The sequence below is a fragment of the Dipodomys spectabilis genome, unplaced genomic scaffold, assembly GCF_019054845.1.
Source record: "Dipodomys spectabilis isolate Male_0828 unplaced genomic scaffold, ASM1905484v1 ptg000089l, whole genome shotgun sequence".
Taxonomy (NCBI): Eukaryota; Metazoa; Chordata; class Mammalia; order Rodentia; family Heteromyidae; genus Dipodomys; species Dipodomys spectabilis.
The window spans coordinates 15,247,869-15,273,911 of NW_024870766.1; the positions used below are offsets into that span (position 1 = coordinate 15,247,869).

The 26,043-nt window shown below is 40.0% G+C and overlaps 1 protein-coding gene across 1 annotated transcript in view; it reads right to left on the bottom strand.

Moving 5' to 3' along the window:
* Fbxl13 (F-box and leucine rich repeat protein 13) overlaps positions 1-25,103 on the bottom strand; it is a 156,746-nt gene extending 131,643 nt beyond the window's left edge. Inside the window, exons 1-5 of the mRNA XM_042684529.1 lie at positions 25,029-25,103; positions 10,218-10,321; positions 9,609-9,699; positions 3,149-3,216; positions 1,778-1,932 (exon numbers count right to left, since the gene is read on the bottom strand). Coding sequence (XP_042540463.1) covers positions 1,778-1,932; positions 3,149-3,216; positions 9,609-9,699; positions 10,218-10,321; positions 25,029-25,103 — 493 coding nt within the window. The remainder of the gene's footprint in view (positions 1-1,777; positions 1,933-3,148; positions 3,217-9,608; positions 9,700-10,217; positions 10,322-25,028) is intronic.
* Positions 25,104-26,043: the final 940 nt, after the last annotated feature.

Consider the following 26,043-nt stretch of genomic DNA (forward strand, 5'->3'; position numbering starts at 1 on the left):
TTCATTCTGTAAAGGAATTTTGAAGAGTGTCCCCTCCTACTATTACAACCATGCTGAGTGTTACTTAGACAATTTACTAGTTCCTAACCTTTATTGTGTAATGTGAAGTTTTCTGGTTTGTTTTCTTTTTGCCTTTGTTTTTGTTGTTATTTTGGCTTTGTTCTTTACTAGTATTAAGGATTGGACCCAAGGCTTTGTTATACTAAGAAACCACTTTATCCACTGAGTCTAACCCCTCATTGTGTTGATGTTAAGACCTTCAAAAGATCTGTTCTTAGGGAGACACAGACAGTGGTGGTCAAAAGAAAATGATTTCCCAATGTGCCCCAGTCATAGACAAGTAGGTACACAGGGACTTGTGAAAAATCTAAGCAAATGACTAGAGATTTTTATCCCTAGTATCTCCTAAGATGGCATACAGGAGCGGTCAGTCTTTATAACCACTAAGACATTAGGAAAGGGAAAACAGCCGGTGGTTCACACCTGTAATCCTAGCTACTTAGGAGGCTGAGATCTGAGGATCACAGTTCAAAGCCAGCCTAGGCAGGAAAGTCTGTGAGATTCTTTTTTTTTTTTTTTTTTAACATCTCTTTTTTTCTTTTTATTGTGAAAATACCTTACAGAGCAGTTACAATTACATGGGCAAGATAGTGAGTACATTTCTTATCAAGCATGGTTGCCTCCTCCTTTATTTCCCCTTCCTATCTATCCCTTCCCATCTCAGCGCCCCCCCCCCCCCCCGCCCCCGACAGCCCCTCCATATGCCCTCCCCTTCTGTGAGATTCTTTTTTTTTTTTTGTCAGTCGTGGGGCTTGAACTCTGGGCCTGGGCGCTGTCCCTCAGCTCTTCAGCTCAAGGCGAGCACTCTACCACTTGAGCTACAGCGCCACTTCCGGTTTTCTGGTGGTTTATTGGAGATAGGAGTCTCACAGTCTCTCCTGCCTGGGCTGGCTTTGAACCGCGATCCTCAGATCTCAGCCTCCTGAGTAGCTAGGATTACAGGCGTGAGCCACCAGCGCCCGGCTTCCTTCTGTGAGATTCTTATCTCCAATAAACCACCCAGAAAACCGAAAGTGGCACAGTGGCTTAAGTGGTAGAGCACTAGCCTTGAGCTGAAGAGCTGAGGGACAGCATTCAGGCCCAGAGTTCAAGCCCCATGACTGACAAAAAAGAAAGAAAAGAAAAGAAAGAGAAAACAGTGTTTCTTTAAGATTCTTCCTACATACATTAAATAAAAGAGCTGCAAGAAAAGTAGAGCTGGGGGGGGGGGAGAATGGGGGGGGGAGGATGGGAAGGGATGGGAAGGGGAAACAAAGGAGGAGGCTATAATGCTTGATAAGAAATGTACTCATATTGCTTCTCGGCCTTTTGGCTAAGATCAAGTGAAGAAATGTACTCATTATCTTGCCCATGTAATTGTAACCCCTCTGTACAGTATTTTCACAATTTAAAAAAAAGAAAAAGAAAAGTAGAGCTCTTCAGTCAATTTAGGTATTCATCCATAACATACTGCCTTTCTATTATGTAAAAAAGCTACAAGTAGATCCCTATTTATGCTTATACAAGCATATACACAATACAAATAAAATTTGATTTAAGTATGCCTATCTCAAGTACAGTAAAATCTATTAAAATAAATCTCATTGAGCATTTTAAATTAGTAGCTCTACTTTCCTACACAAACATTCTTTACCTTCTGCTTATATACTCCCATACATGCTTAACAGTTTATTATATGGATAAATACAAAAGTTAGTAGTTATATATAAGAATTTACCTATAAGTTTTTCTTTTTGCCTTTTTATATAAGAGTACCAGAGATGAAATACTGATTTTTGAAGTTTCAAATGGTAATGTTCTATTGCTCTCTCCATTTTTGCCACTGAGATAACACTGCCATTTGTGTGAGCTGCTGTCACGTCTCTCCAAGTGCTGCAGGAGGAGACACAGAAGAAGAATATTTTGATGTTAGGAAAATAAATAAATAAATTAGGAGGAATAAGAAATAATGCTTTCTTTCTCCCCTCAAAGCCAAGCATAGAAGGAAAAAAAAAGCAACTTGCATGAGTTAGGTATATCCTGAAGAATTTCTGATGACTCTCCAAGGACAGGAGATTATATGATAGTCGTATTTCTTTTTTGGACAAGATAAATCATGGAATAACATTATAAAAATTTTAATTTACCGAAAGACTCACTGTAATGCTGATTTTAAAGGAAGGAGATAGAAAGTCCAAAATATATTGGACCTCAATGATTTCAGAAAAGTTATATACCAAAAAAGTTATATACCAAGAAGAGCTGGGTGCTGGTGGCTCATGCCTGTAATCTTAGCTACTCAAGAGGCTGAGATCCAAGGATCTCAGTTCAAAGCCAGCTTGGGCAGGAAGGTCCATGAAACTATTATCTCCAATTAACTACTCAGAAAAAACTGGAAATGGTGCTCTGGCTATAGTGGTAGTCTTGAGCATGAAGATGCTCAAGGACAGTGCCCAGGACCTGAGTTCAAGCCAAAGGAGGAGGAGGAGGAGGAGGAGGGGGAGGGGGAGGGGGAGGGGGAGGAGGAGGGGGAGGAGGAGGAGGAGGAGGAGGAAGAAAAGGGGGAGGAGGAGAAAGAAGAGGAGGAGGAAGAAAAGGGGGAGGAGGAGAAAGAAGAGGAGGAGGAAGAAAAGGGGGAGGAGGAAGGGGAAGGAGAAGGGGAGGAAGAAGAGGAGGAGGAAGAAGAAGAAGAAGAAGAAAGAAGGAGGAGGAGGAGGGGGAAGAGGAGGGGAGGAGGAGGAGAAAGAAGAGGAGGAGGAAGAAGAGGAGGAGGAGGAAGGGGAAGGGAAAGGGAAAGGGGAAGGGGTAGGAGAAGGGGAGGAAGAAGAGGAAGAAGAAGAAGAAGAAGAAGAAGAAGAAGAAGAAGAAGAAGAAGAAGAAGAAGAAGAAGAAGAAGAAGAAGAAGAAGAAGAAGAAGAAGAAGAAGAAGAAGAAAAAGAAGAAGAAGAAGAAGAAGTTTTAAATAAATACAAGCTGACTAAATATTAAAGAACTAATATAAAATGACTTTAAAACTTTAAAAGATAAAATCACAATTGGCCCTAAGTGGGGAGAATATCATTAATAAAAACACAAATAAATAAATAATATATAAAATTCATATTCTTACCAAAAGTGGGTCTTTACTAGATGCCCAGTGTAGAAAGTGCATGCTTTTATCATCAATTCTGGAGTCATCTAAAATAAATAAACAATTGAAATAATTGAAATCAGCAATAAATAGGGTCTATGGCAAATAAATAGGGTCTATGGCAAATAAATAGGGTCTATTTGCCTATGACAAATCTACCAGAGAATGAGAGCAATGATTGCCTCCAGGAGTGTAACTGGGCACCTGGGAATAGGCAATGGATTGAAAGAACAATCTGCTGCTTACATAGTTAGGAATTTTATTACATATGCCATTGTCTACTTTCTAAAAGTTAGAGTCATACCTTAAAGTCATCCCATTACATTAGACTTACCTTAAAGAACTTTCAAGTAAGCATTGAGGCATTGTTATTATTAGCTACATTAACAAGAGTACGGAACTGTAGATCTGCTGGTCACTATTAAGATTTAGTAAAGCTTGGTGCTGGTGGCTCACACTTATAATCCTAGCTATTCAAGAGACTGAGATCTGAGGATCGCAGTTCAAAGCCAGCCTGGACAGGAAAGTCTGTGAGACTCTTATCTCCAATAAACTACTCAGAAAAAAATCCAGAAGTGCCCCCTGTGACTTAAGTGGTAGAATGCTAACCTTAAGCACAAGGATGCTCAGGGACAGCGCCCAGGTCCTGAGTTCAATCCCCAGGATTGGTACACACACACACACACACACACACACACACACACACACAATTAAAAAAAAGATTGAGTGATTTGCTTCTTGGAGGTATAAAATGAGATTATTTTCTATTTTCTTTTTGGGAGTGCTGTCTCAGGACCCCAGGGCGATCCTGGGGCTTGAGCTCAGGGTATGTGCACTGTCCCTCCATTTTTGCTTGAGGCTAGTGCTCTATCACTTGAGCCACAGCTTTTTGGTAGTTAATTGGACATAAGAGTCTCACAGATGGGCTGGGAAGCTGGCTCAGTGGTAGAATGCTTGCCTTCCTTGCATGCCTGAGGCCCTGGGTTTGATTCCTCAGCACCACATAAGCATAAAGAAAAAAGGCGGAAGTGGCGCTGTGGCTCAAGTGGTAGAGCACTAGCCTTGAGCTGAAAAGCTGAGGGACAGCACCCAGGCCCAGAGTTCAGGCCTCATGACTGGACCCAAAAAAAAAGAGTCTCACAGATTTTCTTGCCTAGCCTGGCTTCAAATCACAACCCTCAGATTTCAGCCTCCTGAGTAGCTAGGATTGCAGTCATAAGATATGAGCACCCAGCTCTATTTTCTTTTTAAAAATAAAAGAATGCCTAATTACAAAGCAGGATGTTTTGGGGGAAGTTGTAGTTCCGGGGCTTAAACTTAGGTTCCCATACTCTCACTTAGCTTTTTTACTCAAGGCTGATGCTCTATGACTTGAGCCACAACTCAACTTCCAGCTTTTTGGTGGGTAGCTAGAGATAAGAATATCACAGACTTTCTTGCCTGGTCTGTCTTTGAATTGTAATTCTCAGATCTCATCCTCCTGAGTAGCTAGAATTACAGGTGTGAAGCACCAGTACTTGACTAGGATAAAAAAAAAACACCATAAATTAAAAGTCTAATTTATGCTAAACTATGTGATGTGCACAATGTTACCTAATACAATTAGTTACAATAACAGGTCTCAAGAAAGTGCTAGAGAAAGCAGCTTCCTTGCACATGCCAGCAATACATCACTCAAGACTAACACAAATGTTTAACGGGTGTCATCAAATATTTAAATATCAACCAGTAAGGGATATACAATTAAGCAATATATACAATATGCAAAAAAGTGCCCCTGGATAGAAGATTTGGCTATAGAAAGATTGAAAACATTCACTGCACCTTTTAAAAAATATAGTAGACCTTAATAACACTGCTAGAAAAAACAAGACAATTGCTGATTGTCATGAGATGATTCATCTTCAACTATGACATATTATGTATTTTCAAATGTCATGTTTTTGACAGGTGCTGGTGGCTCATACCTGTAATTCTAGCTACTCAGCAGGCTTATATCTGAGGCTCACAGCTCAAAGCCAGCTGGGTTAGGTAAGTTCATGAGACGTTTATCATCAAGTGGCCACCAAAAAGCTAGAAGTGGAGCTAAGGGCAAAGTGGTAGAGTGCCAGCCTTCAGTGAAAAGCTAAGGGATCATCCCAGGTCCTGAGTTCAAGCCCCAGTACTAGCACTAAAAGAGGAAAAGAAGAATAAGACTTCTAGATCTAACTGCCCAAGAGAAATAAAACCAGAGAAAAGAATGAGAATAAGGGATAATTATGAGACATACCAGCCATTTCTTTCGATGAATACAATGCAAAGGAAAATAAAGAGAACAGTTGCCAATTACAAAAGAATTAAATACAGAACAACCAAGTACAATATGTGACTATACATTCTGATTTGGATAGAGTTATATGTAAAAAGACATATTTGAGACAACTTGGGAAATATAAATATGAAATATATTAATATAATCAGTGCCAGATTATATTCAGAAATCATTGCTATTAATTATGTAAAACAATATACCATTTTTTATTTTAATTAAGATACATAAAGATGAACTATACATATTAATGAGAACCATGTTTTGATATAAATATACACATTAATTAATGTGTTATATAAGTAGTGGTTATCTACATATGCATATCTTCTATGTATTTCCTCATTTGTCATTTCTTTATGGTGATGACAATCTGCAATGTCTTTTCTTCTAGCTTTGTCAAATTATAGTTTGTAAATATTTTCTCCCATTCTGTAGATTGTCTTTGTATTCCCGTGATTGTTTCCTTTGTTATGAACAAACTTTTTAGTTTAATATAATCTTACTTGTCTATTCTCACTTTTATTTCCTGGGATTTTGTCCAAAAATACCCTAGCCTAAAGCATTTCCCATGTTTCCTGCTAGTTGTTTCATTGCTCCATATTTAAGTTGATTTCACATTTGAGTTGACTTTTGTAATTGGTTGACTTTTGTAATTTGTGTTTTTCTGCATGTGAATATCAAAATTTTCCAGGACCATTTACTGAAGAAAAAGAAAGTACTTTCTCCAGTGCATGTTCTGAGTATTTTTGTTGAAATTCACTTGGTTGCAGATTCTAGCCTCTCTAATTTAGTTTTATTGTTCTGCATATCTGTTTTAATATTAATACCATGATATTTTGACTACTATAGCTTTGTAGTATGTTTTGAAGTCAGGTACCCTAATCATTCTTGCTTTGTTCTTTTTTGTTCAAAATGGCTACCTAGGATTTTCTGTGGCTCCATTATTTTACGATTTTTTTCTTGTTCTGTGGAGTATGATTGGTTTATTCATAGGAATTGCACCAAATCTTTAAATCACTTTAGTATGAAGATTTTGATAATTGTTGATTTTAAGACTTTGTTTTCTAAAACTGCCTCCAACTTTTGGTTATGTTTTTCTGACTCAATATTAAAACATTGTTTTAACTGTTCACTAAGTTTTCTTAAAACAACTGTCTTAAACCCTCTGAGAGTTTTCCATTCTGATTTCTATCTTGTCTATTTCCAGAATTTTACTAGGTAATTTCATGGTTTCCTGGAAATTCTTGATGTCTTTTGGTATGCAACATTCTCTGGGCATTGAAGAGCTAGGCATTTATTCCAGTCTTGCTTTGTTTTGCCTGCCTTTCTAGAAATCCTAGGTGGGCTGATTATTTTCTGCCTGCAGTCAATTCCATTATTTCATCTCTGAATGGTGCTCAGATCTAAATCCACTAGGAGTCCTGTTGGTGCTATTATAGAGGGCAAACCAAGCCTGGAATAGAGTCCAAAATACATTGTTGCTATGCTGTTCAGAAAGTACCAAGGGAGTTACCAGAGAGAGTAGTTTATCCCTACAAGAATCTTCTTGGCTAAGAAAGGCCTAGATGCCTCATTCACTGTTGCCAGCCTTTAGCCAGGCACGTTGTTCTACTATGAGCAGATACATCATCATTGGCCAAGCCCTTATATCAAACCTGTGACCACCAGAAACACAGAGCTGTCACACTTGAGCCCACAACAATGGCTTTCACTGTGGCAGAGCTAATAACTTGGATTCAAGCCTAAAGCCAACTTAGACTGTCTGTGTCTGTCTGACTGTCTGTCTGTCTGTCTGTCTGTCTCTCTTTCTCTCTCTCTCTCCTTCCCTCCCTTAACTGAGAGGCATCTTGCAGGATGCTTTGCAGGACTGCTTGCAGGAGAAGGGTGAGGTAGGCAACTATTCTCTTCTTTCTTCCTTCCTTTCTCAGTGCCTTTCTCACTTTTCTATTCTAAAAGTAGGCACTATGGTCTCTCCCCAGTTTGCCTAACTTTGGGGAAATAGTTTCAAGTGTGAACAGCTGTTCCACTTGGCAGGCCTGTTAGGGGACAACCCCCAGAGGCTCTTATTCAATCACCGCCTTGCTCCACCCTTGACACTGAATTTATACTCCCTAAAAACATCATTTCCTGTCATAGATGCATGCTTAAGTATTTATTGGTAAAATAATGTAATTTCTGGGATTTTCTAATACTTCAGCTGAAAAGAGTGAAAGGGGAATAAATTAACAGTAAGGACAAAAGATCAATTGTTGTTCCAGCTAGCTAGGAGGTGATAATTATGGTTTTCTCTCTTACTTTTGTGTTATAATTTAACTTTTCCATAATAAAAAGATTTTTGAATGTTTTATAGGCCATTATTTGTTATTTGTAAGTTTATTTCCTAAGGAGATTTCATTTCCTAAGAAATGAGAACCAAGCCTAAAGTTAGTTTCCTTTTTATACTGGTTTATACTTCCATGTTAGAACCTACAATTAAGCTGTCTTTGTCTCTATAGTTAGGACAGTAATTCCTAATTTTTTAAAGTAATTATTTGGCTTACTGATATTTTCCTTTATCTGCTTTTCTAAAAGGATACATATTTATTCTTTATGATGGTCATATATAGGTAATCCTCACTCTGTAGGACTGTGTAGTATAAGACTGTGAAACCTGCAAAATATCCTTGAACTCAGGGCCTTGGCTCTGTCCCTGAGCTTCTTTGTGTTAAAGGATAGCACTCTATCACTTGAGCCGTAGCTCCACTTCTGGCTTTTTCTGTGTAGTTAACTGGAGATAAGAATATCATGGACTTTCCTGCCCTGGCTGGCTTCAAACTGAGATCCTCAGATCTCAGCCTCTTGAGTAGCTAGGATTACAGGCATGAGCTACTGGTGCTCAGCTTGAACCATCCTTTAAAAATGCGAAAAGTTGTTCCAGGAATTAAAGCTAATATTTATTTATTACATTATAATTTAGATATGTATCAATATATATATATATATATATATGACTGATCATGTATACTGATGATTTGAGTGCCTTATTTCTTTATTTAAAACAAAACAATCAACAAAAACAACAACAAATCCTTCATAGTATTATACCTCCTAAATAAGCACAAGTTCAAAACCCAATTACTGGGGGAAAAAAGTCATTTTTCTCTCTGAGAATGAAAGAGAAATGAATTGATCCAGATTCAGTCTGGGTTACACCTTCCAGCTAAGCAACTCAAAAACATACCTGGAGGTTCATATTTTCATTATTGTGGTTTCAAACTGATAACTCATTCCTATTTTCTGCTAACTTGTGAGGTTCGTTTCTTTTCTACACTTCTAAAGTTCAGATCCATTTCCATCATTTCATCCTTTGCACTTTCAACACAGTAAAGTTAATTCCTTCTGGGTTCTTCCCAGAATAGCTGTGTCTCCAAGTCACCCCAGGCTGGGCAGAATCATCTCATCCCTCTTTTTGTTTCTTTGTTGCAGAACATTACTTAGTAAGCAGCAGAACTCAATCCATCCTTGTAAATGGATACTTTGAAGTTTTCCTTGCTCTTAGCACCTATTGGAACATCCTTTAATTGCAATTTTCACAGCCCAACTTGACCAGCAAACCCTATCCTGTCTTGGATCATCAAACATCACATAGTGTCCCCCATAGCTGATTTGTGTTGATCTCTTTCTCCCTATGGACTTTTTACTATTTTAGCTTCTTTTTACATTCACAGTCTTTATTCTAAAAGTCTTTGTCTTCTTCCTTGTCCTAGTTTAGAGGATCAAAAAACGGCTCTTTTCAGGAACAATTAGGTCTGACTTTCAAGTTCAGTCTCATAAATAGCTTGGCCCCTATCTTTATGAGCTGATTCCCTCATCTGTGAGGGCAGCCAGCAGAGAATGGAGGATTAAACACAAAGGGAATCAGATTAGAAAGAAAACATCCTCCCTTAAAGTTTTCCTAAGAGTTTTCCTAAAGTTTTATTCATGAAAGGAGCAGACAGAAAAAAGAGAAAGGTCAACATTAAGAATAAATGTCTATGAGCTTCCTGGAAATAATCTGACTTCAGACCTTCCATAAAATCTAAAATCTATTTGAGAATTTTTACCAGAACTTAAGATATATATTTTAGATGCTTAGTAACTAATAATTACCAGCTGATCATCCAGTCCAAAAAGTTGTTCCATGTAAGTTTCAGATAATCTTCTAATTTTTGGTTTCATTGATGGCTCGATGCACATATCCCTGAAACAAAATCATAAAAAGATGTCAAAATTAATTTCACAATAGTTAGATAGTTAAGTTGCTCATTCTTCTTAGTAGCATAAAAAGGAGGGAAAAAAGGACATGTCCCCTTAAGAGAAGCAGGCAGGTCCAAATCACCAGGCAGGAGGGTGCTCTTTCTCTCTCTCCCTCTCTCTCTCTCTCCCTCCCTCCCCCCCTCCCCTCCCTCTCTCTTTATATATACATATATATACAATGCATCCAAGACTTTGCTGAGTCCCTCAAGAAGGTTGTACTTCCTTCTTTCTCCTCCTCAACTTGAAATAATCCAACTGTGGTCTCATGTACTGGTAAAGAGAGTACACTGTATTTCACAAGTTGAGAACCAGTGAGGATGTATGTTATTTATATTTGTCTTTAGGACCCAAAAGCCTACAGAAGAACCGTTAATAATCTGAAATTGGACATTTTATTGATACTATTCAGAGAGTATTTTGACTTCAAAGTGTTTCCCTAGCATCAGCTAACACAATACTTACCATAGAAGACTTTCAAGACCATTTTCAATGATAAATATGATCATTTCTTCTAAGTATCTCAGTGGGTCCTCAGGACATGTAATAAGTATACCACATAACAGTGCCTAGAGAAAAAAGAAACAGTCAGTGTTTCTGAATTTGCATGTTCTATTTCTGCAACAAATGAACTTTGCCATATAATGAAAAAGTCATAATTTTAAAGCAAACATACTTTTTAACGTATCTATTCAATGGTGATATTTGGAGATATTTTTGCTAAAGTCAAATAAAAACAAGTATACATAGCTCTTTCTAAAACTCTAACCAAAATGACACAATAGAGTCATTGTACAGTATTTTGCATGATATGAAAAGTAAAATCCTGGAATGAATTTGAAGACAGAGTTATGATGCTTTACATCAGTAGTTTCTGCTTCAGCATGAGAAAAAATTTATAGCTAAAAAGTTCCTCAGACTCAAATGTTCAACATCCCTAGCCATAAAAGAAATGCAAATCAAAACAACATTGAGATATCACCTCACTCCAGTTAGAACAGCAAAAATCAAGAACTCTAACAACAACAGATGCTGGAGGGGATGTGGACAGAAAGGAACCTTACTTCATTGTTGGTGGGAATGTAAACTTGTTCAACCACTTTGGAAAGCAGTATGGAGGCTCCTCAAAAGACTCCATATAGAGCTCCCCAATGACCCAGCAATCCCACTTTTGGGCATTTACCCAAATGACCACAAACAAGGCCACACTAAAGCTACCAGCACAACTATGTTTATTGCAGCATTATTTACCATAGCTAAGATATGGAACCAACCCAGATGCCCCTCAGTAGATGAATGGATCAAGAAGATGTGGTATATATACACAATGGAATTCTATGCCTCCATCAGAAAGAATGACATTGCCCCATTTGTTAGGAAATGGAAAGGCTTGGAAAAAATTATATTAAGTGAAGTAAGCCAGGCCCAAAGAAACATAGGTCCCATGGTTTCCCTTATTTGCAATATCTAGTATAGGTATGAGTCAAGCGGAAAAAGTCAGAGAATGTGATGTTAGGAAAACGAACCCTCAAATATGTATTTTAATGTTTTTGTTTCATTCATGCATGTGTTTCTAACGCATTTATAATATTATTTCTTTGTTGCTTTGTATGTCCCTCCCCCACAGTGTAACCCCCGCTTTCACTATATTTGATGTCAGTATAACATGTGGAGGAGACGGGGACAAACAAGTCGTTTAAGGATTCAGGTGGACCTGTTGCAACAATGAGAAGTACAAAATGTCATGTCAAAACCAGCTTTACAATGTCGGTGGGGGGGAGGGAGGGGGGGTATGTTTGGGTGGGGGGGAGGGGGGAGGCTGGGAAGGGAGGTGAAGGGTAAACAAAGGAGGAGGCTGCAATGCTTGGTAAGAAATGTATGCATTTTCCTGCCCATGTAATTGTAACCCCTCTGTACAGTATGTTTTCAAATAAAATAAAATAAAATAAAATAAAAAATAAAAAAAAAAAAAGTTCCTCAGACTCAACCACAAAAAATGCTGAGAAAAGTGGTTGTGGATCTTTGGTGTAGCTTAGTGGTAAAATGCTGAATTTAAATATCTGACACCCTTAATTCAATTCCCAGCACTGAAAAAATTTTATTATGACTGAATTTTATCAAAGTATACTTTTATTATTTTTTGTTGTTGTGATTGAACATAGGGCTTGAACTCAGGGTGTAGGTACTATACCTGAGCTCTTTTATTGAAGGCTAGTGCTCTACCACTTTGAGCCACAACTCCACTTCTGATTTTTTTTGGTGGTTAATTAAAGATAAGAGTCTCACAGACTTTCCTGTCCAAGCTGGCTTTGAACCATGATCCTTAGATTTCAGCCTTTTGAGTAGCTAGGATTACAAGTGTAAGCCACAAGCCCTGGGCTGGACTTGTGTTCTTATATAATTTGATTACACAAATTGTATTTGTATGTTGTCATCCACAACACACACAGAGTATATTTATTAGGAATATTGCAGTTCAGTGCACCTAAGTGGCAAACAAATGACTTAATGGATCAAAGCTAATATTTAAATTTCATCTTTGAATTAGGGAAACTTGTTGCTGTGTTGCTTTTTTCTATCCAGTCTTCAAAGACATATGGAAGGAATTACTGAATATTTCTCCATTTCAGACAGGGACAAAGGTTTATAGCTCATAAGCTACAGAAACCATCTGAAAATCCCCCCTAGGGAATTTTTAGGCTCTTTTCCCGCCTAGAAATCATACCTGCTGGTTTTCTCCTGCACTTCTCCTTTGAGAACAAAATATTCCCAACCCCTGAGTTAGCAGAGCCATGCTTCCCATTTCCACGGGCCAAGTGTAGCAGACTAAGCCCAGGAGCTTTATCAGTTTTCACAGTGTCTTCAGGAAGGAAAGGAGGGAGTTTGAAAGATGTACAGGGAGGGGAGAGAAGGAGGAGAAAGAAGGAGGGAGGGAGGCAGAGAGACAAAAGAAAGGAGAGAGGAAGAGAAATGTGGAGAAAGAGAAGAGGAAGAAGGACGAGAAGGGGAGAAATCTAATTGAATCCTGCATACTACAATTTAACCCTTTGCAAGAGCTCTTCCCTTACTTAGTATGCAGCCTGCAGATTGGGAATCCACCTCTTAAGACAATGGCAAAATGTCCTAGATTTAGACATTAGATCCCCAGCTCTACCTCTTGACCTAGCTTACATCCCAGCTGCTCTCAGAGATGGCTCCATCACCTGCAGACGGATTTGCTTTCCTCCCAAACCGAGTTGCTCAGAACCACAGTGGTTCGCACCACAGTTGCAAGCTGGATTTGGAAAAAATGTCTAGTACCTAAAAGCCAGCCAGTTAGGTCCCACATGGAAGCTGACCTCTTCTATTCAAACAGTATTCTGTTTCAGCCTTCAGCCTGATGAAAAGCCCATCTGCTATCTGGCACTCCTGTGTCTGTGTCTCTAGGACACTGAATTTCTATGATCGCAACTCCATGTCCTGCTCTGCATCTTATTCTGGCACCCTGCAGACATCCACATCAGAATCACCTCAGTCTCTGAAAATGGAGCCTGGGAATCTGCATTCTAGTATGCTCCCCCAAGATGATTCCTATGCACATAGAAGTCTGACAACTATTGCCTTACAGGGAATTTTAAGAAAGTTGGGATCTGATTAATGAATAGCAGAGATTGCAGGTTTCTTTTTATTTCCAGTCTAAGATAAGAAAATTAGATTTCCTTTGAACTAGGATCAGTTTCCTAATGTTGCCCAGGCTGGCTCATAGGATGACAGGAATGCACCATAGGGCCAAGCTTTTGCATCTCTAACAAATTTAGGTGCCGCAATTAATCCTTAAAAGGAAAAATATCTACACCATGGTTTCTGCCTATAATCTCAGCTACACGGGAGGTATAGATAGAAGGATCATAATCCAAGAGAAGCATGGGGGGAAATGCAAAATCCATTCTGAAGTAGAAAGGGCTGAGGCATGGCTTAAAATGGTAAAACACCTGCAAGAGCAATCTTGAGGCCCTGAGCTTAAACCTCAGTACTACATGCACACAAAAAAAGGCAGATAAATTGATGTTAGGCGAAATGAACCCCAAGATAAGCACTCAAATGGTTTTTCTTTCTTGCTATTGTTTCTAACATATTTATAAGATGATTTCTTTGTTGCTTTGTATGTCCCTCCCCCATGGTATAACCCCTGTTTTCACTGTATTTGATGTTGGTATAATTTGTGGAGGGAAGGAAAAAACCAAATTGTTTAAATAGGGATACAGGTGGACCCATTGCAACAATGAGATGTACAAAACATTATGTCAAAAAACGAACTTTACAACTTTGGGGGGGGGGGAGTAAAGGGAGGGGGATGGGGAAGAGAGATGGGAAGAGATGGGAAGGGGAAACGAAGGAAGAGGCAACAAAGCTTGATAAGAAATGCACTCATTACTTTGCCCATGTAATTGTAACTCCTCTATATGGTATTTTCACACAAAAAAGGCAGAACCTAAAGTACATAATTTTAAAGTACATATTAACAATTTAATCTTTAAAAAAAAACATAAAATATGAAACCTTTTCACAAAATCAGGGGAGGAAGTTTTTAGTGACTTTCAAATCATGATTTGTAGTACAATTCTGCCCTCTGCTGGGAGTTTGTAAATTCTTTTCCTTTCTCTTGTACATCAAGAGAGTTTACAGTTTGAAGAGCACTTGCTTTGTTTTAAGAAGTGTATGTTAGGCGAAAGCGGCCTAGCCTGGGGCTGACTGGGACCTCAGAGCCACAGCGGTCCATAGAACTCAAGCACAAACAATCATAAAGAGCTATTTCCAGAATCTATACTCACTAAGAAAGGAAAACCTAGCAGAAATAGGTGCATTTTTAGAGAAATAAAAGTTGCCCAAACTGAACCAAGAAGAAATAAATCAACTAAATAAGCCAATAACTTACAATGAGATGGAGGAAACAATCAGAAGTCTTCCAATAAGGAAAAGCCCAGGACCAGATGGACTCACTATGGAATTCCATAAGACTTTAGTTCTTCCATGAAATAGAAGCAGAGGGAGAAATCCCAGACTCTTTCTATGACCACACGTTAATATCTAATCCAATATCTAATACCACATTCATCCCCAAACCAGGCAAAGATCCAACAAAAAAAAGAGAACTACAGACCAATCTCTTTGATGAACACAGATGCAAACCTCCTCAAACATATCAAAAAAAATCATACATTATGATCAAGTAAGCTTCATCCCAGAGATGCAGGTACGGTTTAACATACATAAATCAATAAATGTAACCCATCACATCAACAGATCCAAGGTCAAGAACCACATTATTATCTCTATTGGTGCAGAAAAGGCTTTTGATAAAATACAACACCCATTCATGTTAAAAGCTCTGGAGAAAATAGAAACATTCCTTAAAATAATAAAAGCCATATACGACAGTCCAATCACCGATATTATACTAAACAGGGAAAAACTACAACCAATTCTCCTAAAATCAGGAACAAGTCAAAGATGCCCACTCTCTCCACTTCTCTTCAATATAGTTCTGGAATCCTTAGCCAGAGTAATAAGGCAAGAAAAGAACATTAAAGGGATTCACATTGGGAAGGACAAAATTAAACTATTCCTATTTGCAGATGACCTGATAATATACCTTAATGACCCCAAAAGTTCTACTCCCAAACTCCTAGAACTTATAAACCACTTCAGCAAAGTAGCAGGATATAAAATTAATCCACAAAAATCAGTTGCCTTTCTGTATACCAACAATATACAAGCATAAAGGGAAATCAGGGAAAGAATCCCATTCATAGTAACCTCAAAAGATAAAATATCTAGAAATTAACATAACCAAAGATGTAAAGGACCTATTTAGTAAAAACTATAAAAGCCTAAAGAAGGAAATCAAAGAGAACACCAGAAAATGGAAGGACCTTCCATGTTCTTGGATAGGCAGAATCAATATTATAAAAATGGCCATACTGCCAAAATGATATACAAATTCAATGTGATTCCCATCAAAATCCCAATGATATTCTTTACTGAAATAGAGAAAACAATCCAAAAATTTTATGGAACAACAAAAAACCTAGAACAGCCAAAGCAATTCTAGGGGGAAAAATGTAGGAGGGATCAAGATACCAGATTTCAAACTCTACTATAAAGCCATAATAACAAAGACAGCCTGGTATTAGCACAAAAACAGACTCCAAGACCAATGGAACAGATCAGAAGATCAAGAAATAAAATCACATACCTATAGTCAGCTGATATCTGACAAAGGAGTCAAAGACATACAGTGGAAGAAACATTGCCTCTTCAACTATTAGTGCTGGAAAAACTGGGCAGCCACATGCAGAAAACTAAAATTGGACCCTAGCCTGTCACCATGCACTAACATCAACTCAAAATGGATTAAAGACCTTAACATCAAACCTGAAACTCTGAAACTACTGCAGGACAGAGTAGAAGAGACACTTGAACTTGAGGCACAGGCAGGAACTTCCTAAACAGAGTCACAGGGTCACAACAAATTGGAGAGACAAATGGGACTACTTTAACATAAAAAGTTTCTGCACAGCTAAAGACATAGCTACCAAACTAGAAATACAGCTAACCAATTGGGAAAAAAAATATTTACCAGCTATATAACAGACAAAGGACTAATATCCATTATATACAGGGAACTCAAGAAACTAATCCCTCCCAAATCTAGCAACCAGATCATTAGATGGGCAAGGGAACTGAAGAGAGATTTCTCAGAAGAAGAGATAAAAATGGCAAAGAAACGCATGAGGAACCCATGGCCTTAAAGGAAATGCGAATAAAAACAACCCTGAGATACCACCTTACCCCAGTCAGAATAGCCCATATCCTAAATTCAGCCAATGACAAATGCTGGAGGGGATGTGGAGAAAGAAGAACCCTATTGAGGGGCTGGGAAGGTGGCTCAGTGGTGGAGCGCTTGCCTTGCATGCCTGAGGCCCTGGGTTCGATTCCTCAGCACCACGTAAGAAAAAAGAAAAAAGCAGGAAGTGGCGCTGTGGCTCAAGTGGTAGAGCGCTAGCCTTGAGCTGAAGAGCTGAGGGACAGCGACCAGGCCCAGAGTTCAGGCCCCATAACCGGACCCCCCCCCCCCAAAAAAAAAAAAGAAGAAGAAGAAGAACCCTATTGCATTGCCGGTGAGAACGTAAACTAATATGACTTTGGAAAGCAGTCTGGATGTACCTCAGAAAGCTAAACATATACCTTCCCTATGACCCAGTCATACCACTCCTAGGTATCTACCCTGAACAACAGGAACCAGGATACAGGGACACATGTACCTCCATGTTCATTGCTGTACTGTTTACAATAGCCAAGATATGGAAAAAAAACAGATGCCCCACTACAGAAGAATGGATCCAAAACTCGTGGTATCTATACACAATGGAATATTATGCAGCCATTAGAAAGGACAAGATAAGGGCATTCTCAGGGAAATGGATGGAACTAGAAAAAATCATTTTGAGCAAGCTAAGCCAAGATCAGAGAGGCAATTGGCACATGGACTCCCTGATATGTGGACGTTAAATTCAAAATGCAAGGAGATATGACAAAGTTAACAGGATTCAAGAAACAAAGGACCTCTACTTAATTTATTGTATCATTTCTAAATGACTCCATGTTCTTTACCTTATATATGGTGTATGTGTGTGTGTGTGTGGTTGTGTGTGTGGTTGTGTGTGTGTGTGTGTGTGCGCATGTGCGTGAGAGTGCACATCTGAAGGAAGCTAGGAGGAGGGCACAGACTCAGAGGGAAACAGGGGAAAATGCACAACAGAGGGGCCCATCAGCTCCACTGGTCATTGATGAAAATGAACTAAGTATCTCAAGGGTAGTGACAGGAGGGAGGGAATGAGAGAGAAAGATGGAAAAGCTTACACTAAACAACAGGAAAGAAATGTACATATTACCCAATGTGGAAGAAATAGTTGTATTATCAAAGCTTATAGAATTCACAAACTTTATAGACTATGATAATGACAATTTGCCTTGTGAAGGTTAAAAAGTGTTTGTGACTTTAGCTAAGTATCACTATCCCACAATATTGTGAACTTTATGTAATCACTTAATCTCAATAAAAATTATTTAAAAATAAGCAATTTCAAGATAAAAAGAAGTGTATATTATTACACACAGTAATTGGTATGGTGTGATGTTATCATACATGCATATGATACTTTGATCACACCCTGATCTCCTTCTTTGAAGAGCACTTTTTCTCCCTAGGTACACCTGGTTGATTTTTTGTGGACATTATATTCATCATATGTGGCTCATCTTTGGTACCTATGGTCAGAATTTGTCTGCACAGATAGTGTGCTGACATCTGCCTGGTAGAAAACAGAGGAAAATGAATATATATTTCTAAATATTTTAGGATCTACTATGTAAAATTCTACATATCTTAATAACTTTTTTGAAAACACAAATGCCACCAGATGCTGGTAGTTCATGCTTGTAATCCTAGCTACTCAGGAGGCTGAGATCTGAAGCCATCCAGGCAAGAAAGTCTGTGAGACTCTTAACTCCAATTTACTGCCAAAAAAGTGGGAAGTACAACTGTAGCTCAAATGGTAGCACATTAGAGCTTAGAGCACCAAATGCTTAGGGAGAGAATCCAGGCCTTGAGTTAAAGCTCTAGGACTGGAACCCAAATTAAGTATATATTAAGGACATATGCTATGTCCATAATAGTGAACACCTCAGTGGGAAGAGCTTAACATTTGTCCTCTTCAGATACATATATATGTATATATATAATTTTTTATTTTTTATTTTTGTCGGTCATGGGGTCTGAACTCTGGGCCTGGGCACTGTCTCTCAGCTCTTCAGCTCAAGGCTAGTGCTCTACCATTTGAGCCACAGCACCACTTCTGCTTATGTGGTGCTGAGGAATTGAACCCAAGGCCTCATGCATGCAAGGCAAGCACTCTACCACTGAGCCACCTTCCCAGCCCCTTCAGAGATATTTTTAAAAGGCATTTGTGTGTTTATATATTTATAATTTCCTATATAAATACATAAATATCTCTGAAGATGGACAAATGTTAAGATATTCCCACTGCGGTGCAAAAAATCACCTTATGCTGGTCTATGTAGCACATGTCCATAAGCCTAGCCTGACAGAAGCTGAAGCCAATATGTTTCAAGCCAGCCTGATATATATATATTATATATACGTATATATATATTATATATATACGTATATAATTTATATGTTGTACTCTACTGTATACATATATATATTGTATATGTATGTGTGTGTCTCTCTCAATAATATATCTATATAAACACAGAGTTGTCCTAACTTCTGAGACAAATATATAATGAATATTATGAAGGTGAGATGTCAAAAGACAGTAAAGGTGCTCAATTTTCCTACAATTCCAGGTGTAAACCTTGAGTATAGACATTGGATTTTTTAACTTAAAATATCTTTAAGCCGGGTGCCGGTGGCTCACACCTGTAATCCTAGCTACTCAGGAGGCTGAGATCTGAGAATCACAGTTTAAAGCCAGCCCGGGCAGGAAAGTCAGTGAGACTCTTATCTCCAATAAACCACTAGAAAACTGGAAGAGGCTCTGTGGCTCAAGTGGTAAGGCGCTTGCCTTGAGCTGAAGAGCTGAGGGACAGCACCCGAGCCCAGAGTTCAAGCCCCATAACTGACAAAAGAAAAAAAAAAAGAGAGAAAAGAATAAAATATCTTTAAGCCGAGTAAATATATTTTGCCAAATTTCTAAGTATCCAATCATTTAGTTCATTTATTTCAAACATAAAAGTAATATGTAAAAAATATTGGACTTACTGCAAATAACGGCACATGCCTATAATCCAAGCAAAGCACTCAGTTCAAAACCAGCTTAGGCTCACCTTATAAAAACAGGGCCGGGAATGTAGCTTACTAGCAGAGCACCTGTCTAGCATGCCCAAAGCCCTGGTTTTGATCTATAGACTTGGTTTCAAGATCTAAAAAAGGCTTTCCTATAATTCTATGTTTATATCTTATGTGTAAAGAACAGATCTAGATTGCAAGAATGAGGTTAAATTCTGATGGCTTATGACAGGAAAGAATGGCATGCTGCAAAGCTGAGCACATGGACCATGAAGAAAGAGATGTTCCCTCACAGAATCATGATGATTGACTACATAAGTTTCAGACTCACTTCTGATATCACAAGAATAATCTTAAATACAAATTTCAGGTGAACTCCAAAACGCAACCCAAATAAAAGCAGATTTGCTCTTATGTGTCCAGGGTGGAGGTAAAGAGAAAAAGAAAAGCTGGACATGTAAGTAAGAAAGCTAGCTTCATCTTTTTTGTACAGGGTAACTTATAAAGAAGAGATATTCATTTCATTTCTTATAGGTCTGGAGCCTGGGAAATTCAAGGTCATGTGGCAAAATCTGGAAAGGGACTTCTTGCTGTAGGGTAGCATAACATAACAGGAAGTATCCCTTAGTGAAAGAGCACACATGAGGAAAGACTGAGACTGAACTTGACTTACAACCAGGAACCCACTCTGAAGACAACCAATTCACTCCAGCAAGAACAGCATGAATCCATTTGCCAGGGCACAGGCTTCATGAACCAATCACATCACAAAGATTTCACCTCTCAACTCTGTCACTTAGGAGATTGTTTCACCACATGAACTTTGGGGGACACTTCCAAACCATAGCAGAAGATTCTGGGGTGATTTGAACCCTAGCCAAGCACATCCAAGTGCAGGAGAGATCTTGAGCAAAAACAACCTGTTAATTCCTATAATGGTAGTAATAAAATGGTTTTAGTTAAGCCATTAAATGTTACGGATAGTTAGTACTCAGTTCATAGCTGCACCAATGATGAACCAATGATGAACCAAGGAATCTAAGGTGAATAAAGAGAGAAATTAAGGACATAGTTGTGATATTACAAAAGCAATTAAATGGATGTACTCTTTGCCAGTCGAGTTCCAGAAGTGATAGGGTAACTGTGAATGAGCTGGGAGGTTATACAGACATGAAGAAATGGAGATGTTAAAGGTGGTACAGCAAATTGGGATAAAATGGACACAAATGGGACCATAAGAATGAAAGACTATAAAAGGCCAAAGCAAACATACCTGGGAGAAAGGTCAAGGGCATGAGTGGAACTTTCCTATGTGGATATTGAAAACACAATGAGAAAAAGAAAGTGGTAAACTAAGTGCTGGAGTTATCAATGAAACACGTGTAACCAAAGGTTGGTATATGATCATTCTCAATCTGATGTTATAAACTTCAAAAAAAATCTGAGGGTTCAGAAAGAGGGGAAAAGATACATCATCTAGAAGTAGTGGTAATAGAAAGACAAGCAGGACACCCACCTCATCACTAGATCTGAGACAAACTGAGAAGTGAAATCATCTCCACAGGGCTATACTTCTAAGGAGAATTTGCAAAATCACTATGGTCCAAAGATCCTACTATAAAAACAAAAGCAAAAAAGAGAAAACAAAAAAACAAGGTTTCTTTAAAGGTTCAAAATTGGTATTGGAAAACTATGGCATTTCAAGCTAGAGAGAATGGTCTGCTGAGATTTAGCAAGGCCACAGATCTCTGAACCCTGGACACATTTACCAATTCTGGAACTGGAATGAGGACTAGACTGTAGCCAGGGAGACTAACTCTACCAGTGGAAAGAGGAAGAGCTGGTTTTTGGTGGTGCACTGAGCTGACTTGAGAGACCAGAAATGTGAGGGCCTAAAAATATGGCTACTTTTTCCCAGAAGACATCTGTTGGATTCTGGAAGTGTTTAAGAAGGGCAGGAAGCTGGGCAGCTGAGCACTGACTCCCAAAAAGTAGAGTGAGTCACAGCCACAGGAAGTCTCAAACATACAACCTAACCCTCAACTTGTAATAGAATTTAAAGCTGGAGCTGGGGAAGAAAGCTGAATGGTTAAGCTCAAAAACCTGTGAAGGCTGGACATCACCTTTATAATAACAATTCAAGAATTAGAAAAAAAATCTGTGAAGGGTAAAATTGAATCACTTGCAATCTTTCAGAATGAGGAGACTAGGAGCTTTGCCCAAGAAATGGGACAAGCCAGATATGGACTGAGTCTAAATGACTGCAGCGTAGCACCAGCCCAGTTCACTTCAGCCTGGAGAGACCACTGGCTCTTCACTCTGTAGAACAAAAATCCAAGTGCCAGTGTTTTACCTATGTAATCCTAGCTACTCAGTAGACTGAGATCTAGAGGATTCAAGTTTGAAGTGAGCCCAGGTATAAAAGTCCTTGAGACTCTATTTCCAAAATAAACAGCAAAGCATTGGAAGCATGGCTCAAGTGATCAGAGCAGAAATGAAGTAAGCAAGTGAAGCAAGTTCAAGGGCCTGATTTCAAATTCCAGTGGAAGGGGATAAAGAATGGGGAAGAGTGAGTGAGGAGGGGGAGGGGTAAGAGAGGGAAGCAAAGAAGAAGGGAGGGAAGGAATGAAGGAATATATCATGAGAAGTGTCTTATTTTCATACAATATGCAATGAAATAAATCACTCTTGATTTATTCAGGGTCAAGAAAAGTGACCAATAATCAATTGTAAAAATAAACAAAAGAAGCAGATAGACAGAAAAGATACATATTTAAGGTATGGGGTAATTATTTTAAAATAACAATAATTAACATGTTTTAAAAAACAAAAAAGGTAACAAGATGGATGAAAAGATGGATCTTTTTATTTACTGGAATGTATTTTAAAAATAACCAATGAACACTCTAGGACATATTGTCTAAAATTAAGATTTATTTAACAGACTATAGCATAAAACAGAATTAGTAAAACTGAGGGCAGTCAATAAAAAGACACCCCCTCAAAAAAAACACCATAGGAACAGAACAAAAGAAGTATGCAGAATAAAGTTTGTTTGGATATTGTTTTCTTAAATGCATATTCATGATTTCCAGAAGAAGAAAAAGAACTAGAGAAAAGGCAGTATTTGAAAATGACTAGTTCTAAATCAGTCAACAGATTCGGTAAGCTTAGTAAACCATGCAAAATTAGTTGTTTTTCTTGGTGGTGGTGGTAGTTTTGTTGTTTTCCCACTCCTGGGGCTTGAACTCAGGGCCTGGGCACTGTCCCTAGGCCTCTTTGTGCTCAAGGATAGGACCCCACCACTTGAGCCACATCACAACTTCTGGCTTTTTCTAAGTAGTTTATTGTAGATAAGAGTCTCACAGACTTTCCTGCCTGGATAGGCTTTGACCTACAATTCGCAGATCTCAGACTCCTGAGTAGCTAGAATTATAGATATGAGTCAATGGCATCTGTCTCAAACCTAGTGTCTTTTAAATCACATTTCACTGAAGAACTTTGCAGGGAAATGATACTGTAAGTGAAAAAATCTAAGTGAAGTTCAGAAGAGAAAAATCTGATAAAAGACTTCATTTATTCTAAAACTCTCAAGAGATGGATTTCTAACTATTTCATCTTTATTTTTTTAATGTTTGATGGTACTGGAGTTTAAACTCAAGGCCTATTAGATAAGCATTCTATCATTTGAGTCATACCCTCAGTCCTAAGGGACAGATTTTGAAAGAGTTTAAGTCGGGGCTGGGAAGGTGACTCAGTGGTACAGTGCTTGCCTTGCATGCATGAGTCCCTGGGTTCGATTCCTCAGTACCATATAAGCAAAAAAAGAAAAAAGCCGGAAGTGGCGCTGTGGCTCAAGTGGTAGAGTGCTAGCCTTGAGCTGAAGAGCTGAGGGACAGCGCCCAGGCCCTGAGTTCAGGCCCCACGACTGGACCCAAAAAAAAGAGTTTAAGTCCTGGAAATTGAGTCATATAAATAAAAGAGATAATGGGCAGTATGAAATTCATTCAATAGTCTCTTAGAGGGAGTGAATAATGAGTTTAAGATGGGTACTGGGACCCTGAAAAACTGTTTTCTTGAACTATCTGCTAATATGGAAACAGAGGTGAATGAAGGACTATGTGAGATCAAATCTTGGGCAAGGAACACATTTGGTAAATACTTCTAAATTACCATCCAAAAGTAGAAGGGCTGTAATAAATCATCCTCTCAACTGAATAGGAAAGTTAATACCCCCATCTTGGCTCTCCTCTTTCTGTGCACAGATCTGTGTGCTCTCTCCCTCACTTTCTGTATCCTTAGCTTCACTACACACACACACACACACACACACACACACACACACACACACACACCATGTGTGAGTGACTTGTGTCAGAAACATAGAAAGACAGAAACACTAATTTCTTTCCATAGTGCCAGAATTTACTGCATTACAACATATTCACAAGCTGCATAAATTTCACTGACATGCACTCACCAATTACTACTAATGTCACTTGATAGGCCATTGGCCAAACAGGTTCTTTTTGTTCCAAATTTAATTACACATATTGACTCATATTATGTTTTATAAAATACACTAAGGTAATGCTTAGAGTTAAAGGCCCAAACAGAGAGAGCTGATAGAGATGGAAGGAAAAAGATCTCTGTAGGAGCTAGGAACTTGCACAAACTCCAAGTGCAGTTATTCAAGGCACAGAGCTGTCAAAAGCATGTCTGGGTATCAGGCTATTTCCAGTGTCACTTTGAAGTGGGTAGTGTCAAACCCATTGCTTTATAAAATGAAGGTGATCAAGGCTATGAATGACCTAAATGTGAGGTTCTGTGCATGAAGTAACCCAGAGCAGACCTAGCAAGTTCTTCTCAAACTATTTTCCACAAACTTCTCTGCTTTCTACACCCAAACCTACGAGGTCTACAATTCACCTGCATATTTTCCTCCTCTTGTTTAACCTGGAGACTCCTCTTATTCAAAGGCAATGCTGATTGTGATGTTTCTTTCTCACAGAAACCCTTCAGATCCTTATCTCAGGCAATCAGGGCCCATCTCCACCTGCTTAAGACTTGGGGTGTGTATGTGTGTGATACCAGGTTTTAAACTCAGGGCCTCACACTTGGTAGGCTGTGGCTTCAACGCGCGGGAGCCTTATTTCTTACTAGTTCAGTTTCTCAAACTTTTCTGCCAGGGCTGACCTCAAATCCTACCCATCTGCTTTCAGCCTTCTGAAAAGATGGCAGCCCTGAAGTACTGGCCCTCGACCTTCCGCTTCAGCCACCATCACTCCTGGGTCTGTGATGCTCTGTATCCGCGGTACCCAAATCTGAATCCGCCTTTCCTCATGCTCTTCCCTCCCTCCTCTCCTTCTCGATCTCCCGTCCCTTCCACTCCCCACTCTCGACCCACGAGACTCCAGTACCTCGCAGACCTGAGGAATGTAGTTGTCCTTAAAGTAGTTCCTGAGCCTGGGGGTGGCAGTGCGTAGCGAAGCCATGGCCAGAGGCCGGACTGAGCATCTGCACTTTGCCTCAGGACAGCAGTCGCGCGGCTTCGAGAAGACCGCCCGCTTCCGGGCGTTGCCTGGCAACCGTGTGTGTTTGGGGGCGGGGGAAGAGACTACCTGCACTGCATTCCGCGGTGAGGGGCGGGGCCGTGGGAGGGGCCGTGGGCGGGGCGAGCCTCCTGAGCTTCCCGCCGAGCCAGCGCCCACTGAGGAAGCATCCGGGACTGGGTGGGCTGAGTAAGACCTGCGAGTGTGAGGGACTTCAACTTCGGCCCACGGTGCGTCCGGGTTCCCGCTGCTCCTCAGTTCCCGCTACACCCCGGTCCTCGCTGTTCCCCATTCTCCGCCGCTCCCCGATCATCGCCGCGCCCAGGACCCCGCCGACCCCCGACCCCCGCCGCGCCCTGCCTGGCAGCAGCATGGGTGGCGCCCGCGACGCGGGCTGGGTGGCGGCGGGCCTGGTCCTCGGCGCCGGCGCCTGCTACTGCATCTACAGGCTGACGCGGGGCCCGCGGCGAGGCGGCCGGGGCCGTGGGCTGCGCCCCTCGCGGTCTGCAGGTGAGGCGGGGCGGGGTGGCGGCCGCCCGGCAGGTGGACGGGGCAGGTGGACGGGGACGGACACCGAGGCCAGCCCGGGCCAGGGAGGGGCTCGGTGGCTCCTCGGTGCTCGCAGTGAAATAAGCGGCGGAGCGGGCGGGGTGGAGAGAGCGATCGACCCCGGACCTGTGCGAATGTGGGGACCAGAGCCCCCGACCGGCACCACTCCTGGGATGAAAAAGATCGCCCCAAACTCTTCCTTGGCCCAGCATCTCTCAAGCGTGTGGTGTGTGTGTGTGTGTGTGTGTGTGTGTGTGTGTGTGTGTGTGTGTGTGTGTGTGTGTGTGTGTGTGTGTGTGTGTGTGTGTGTGTGTGTGGTGCTGTGTGTGTGTGT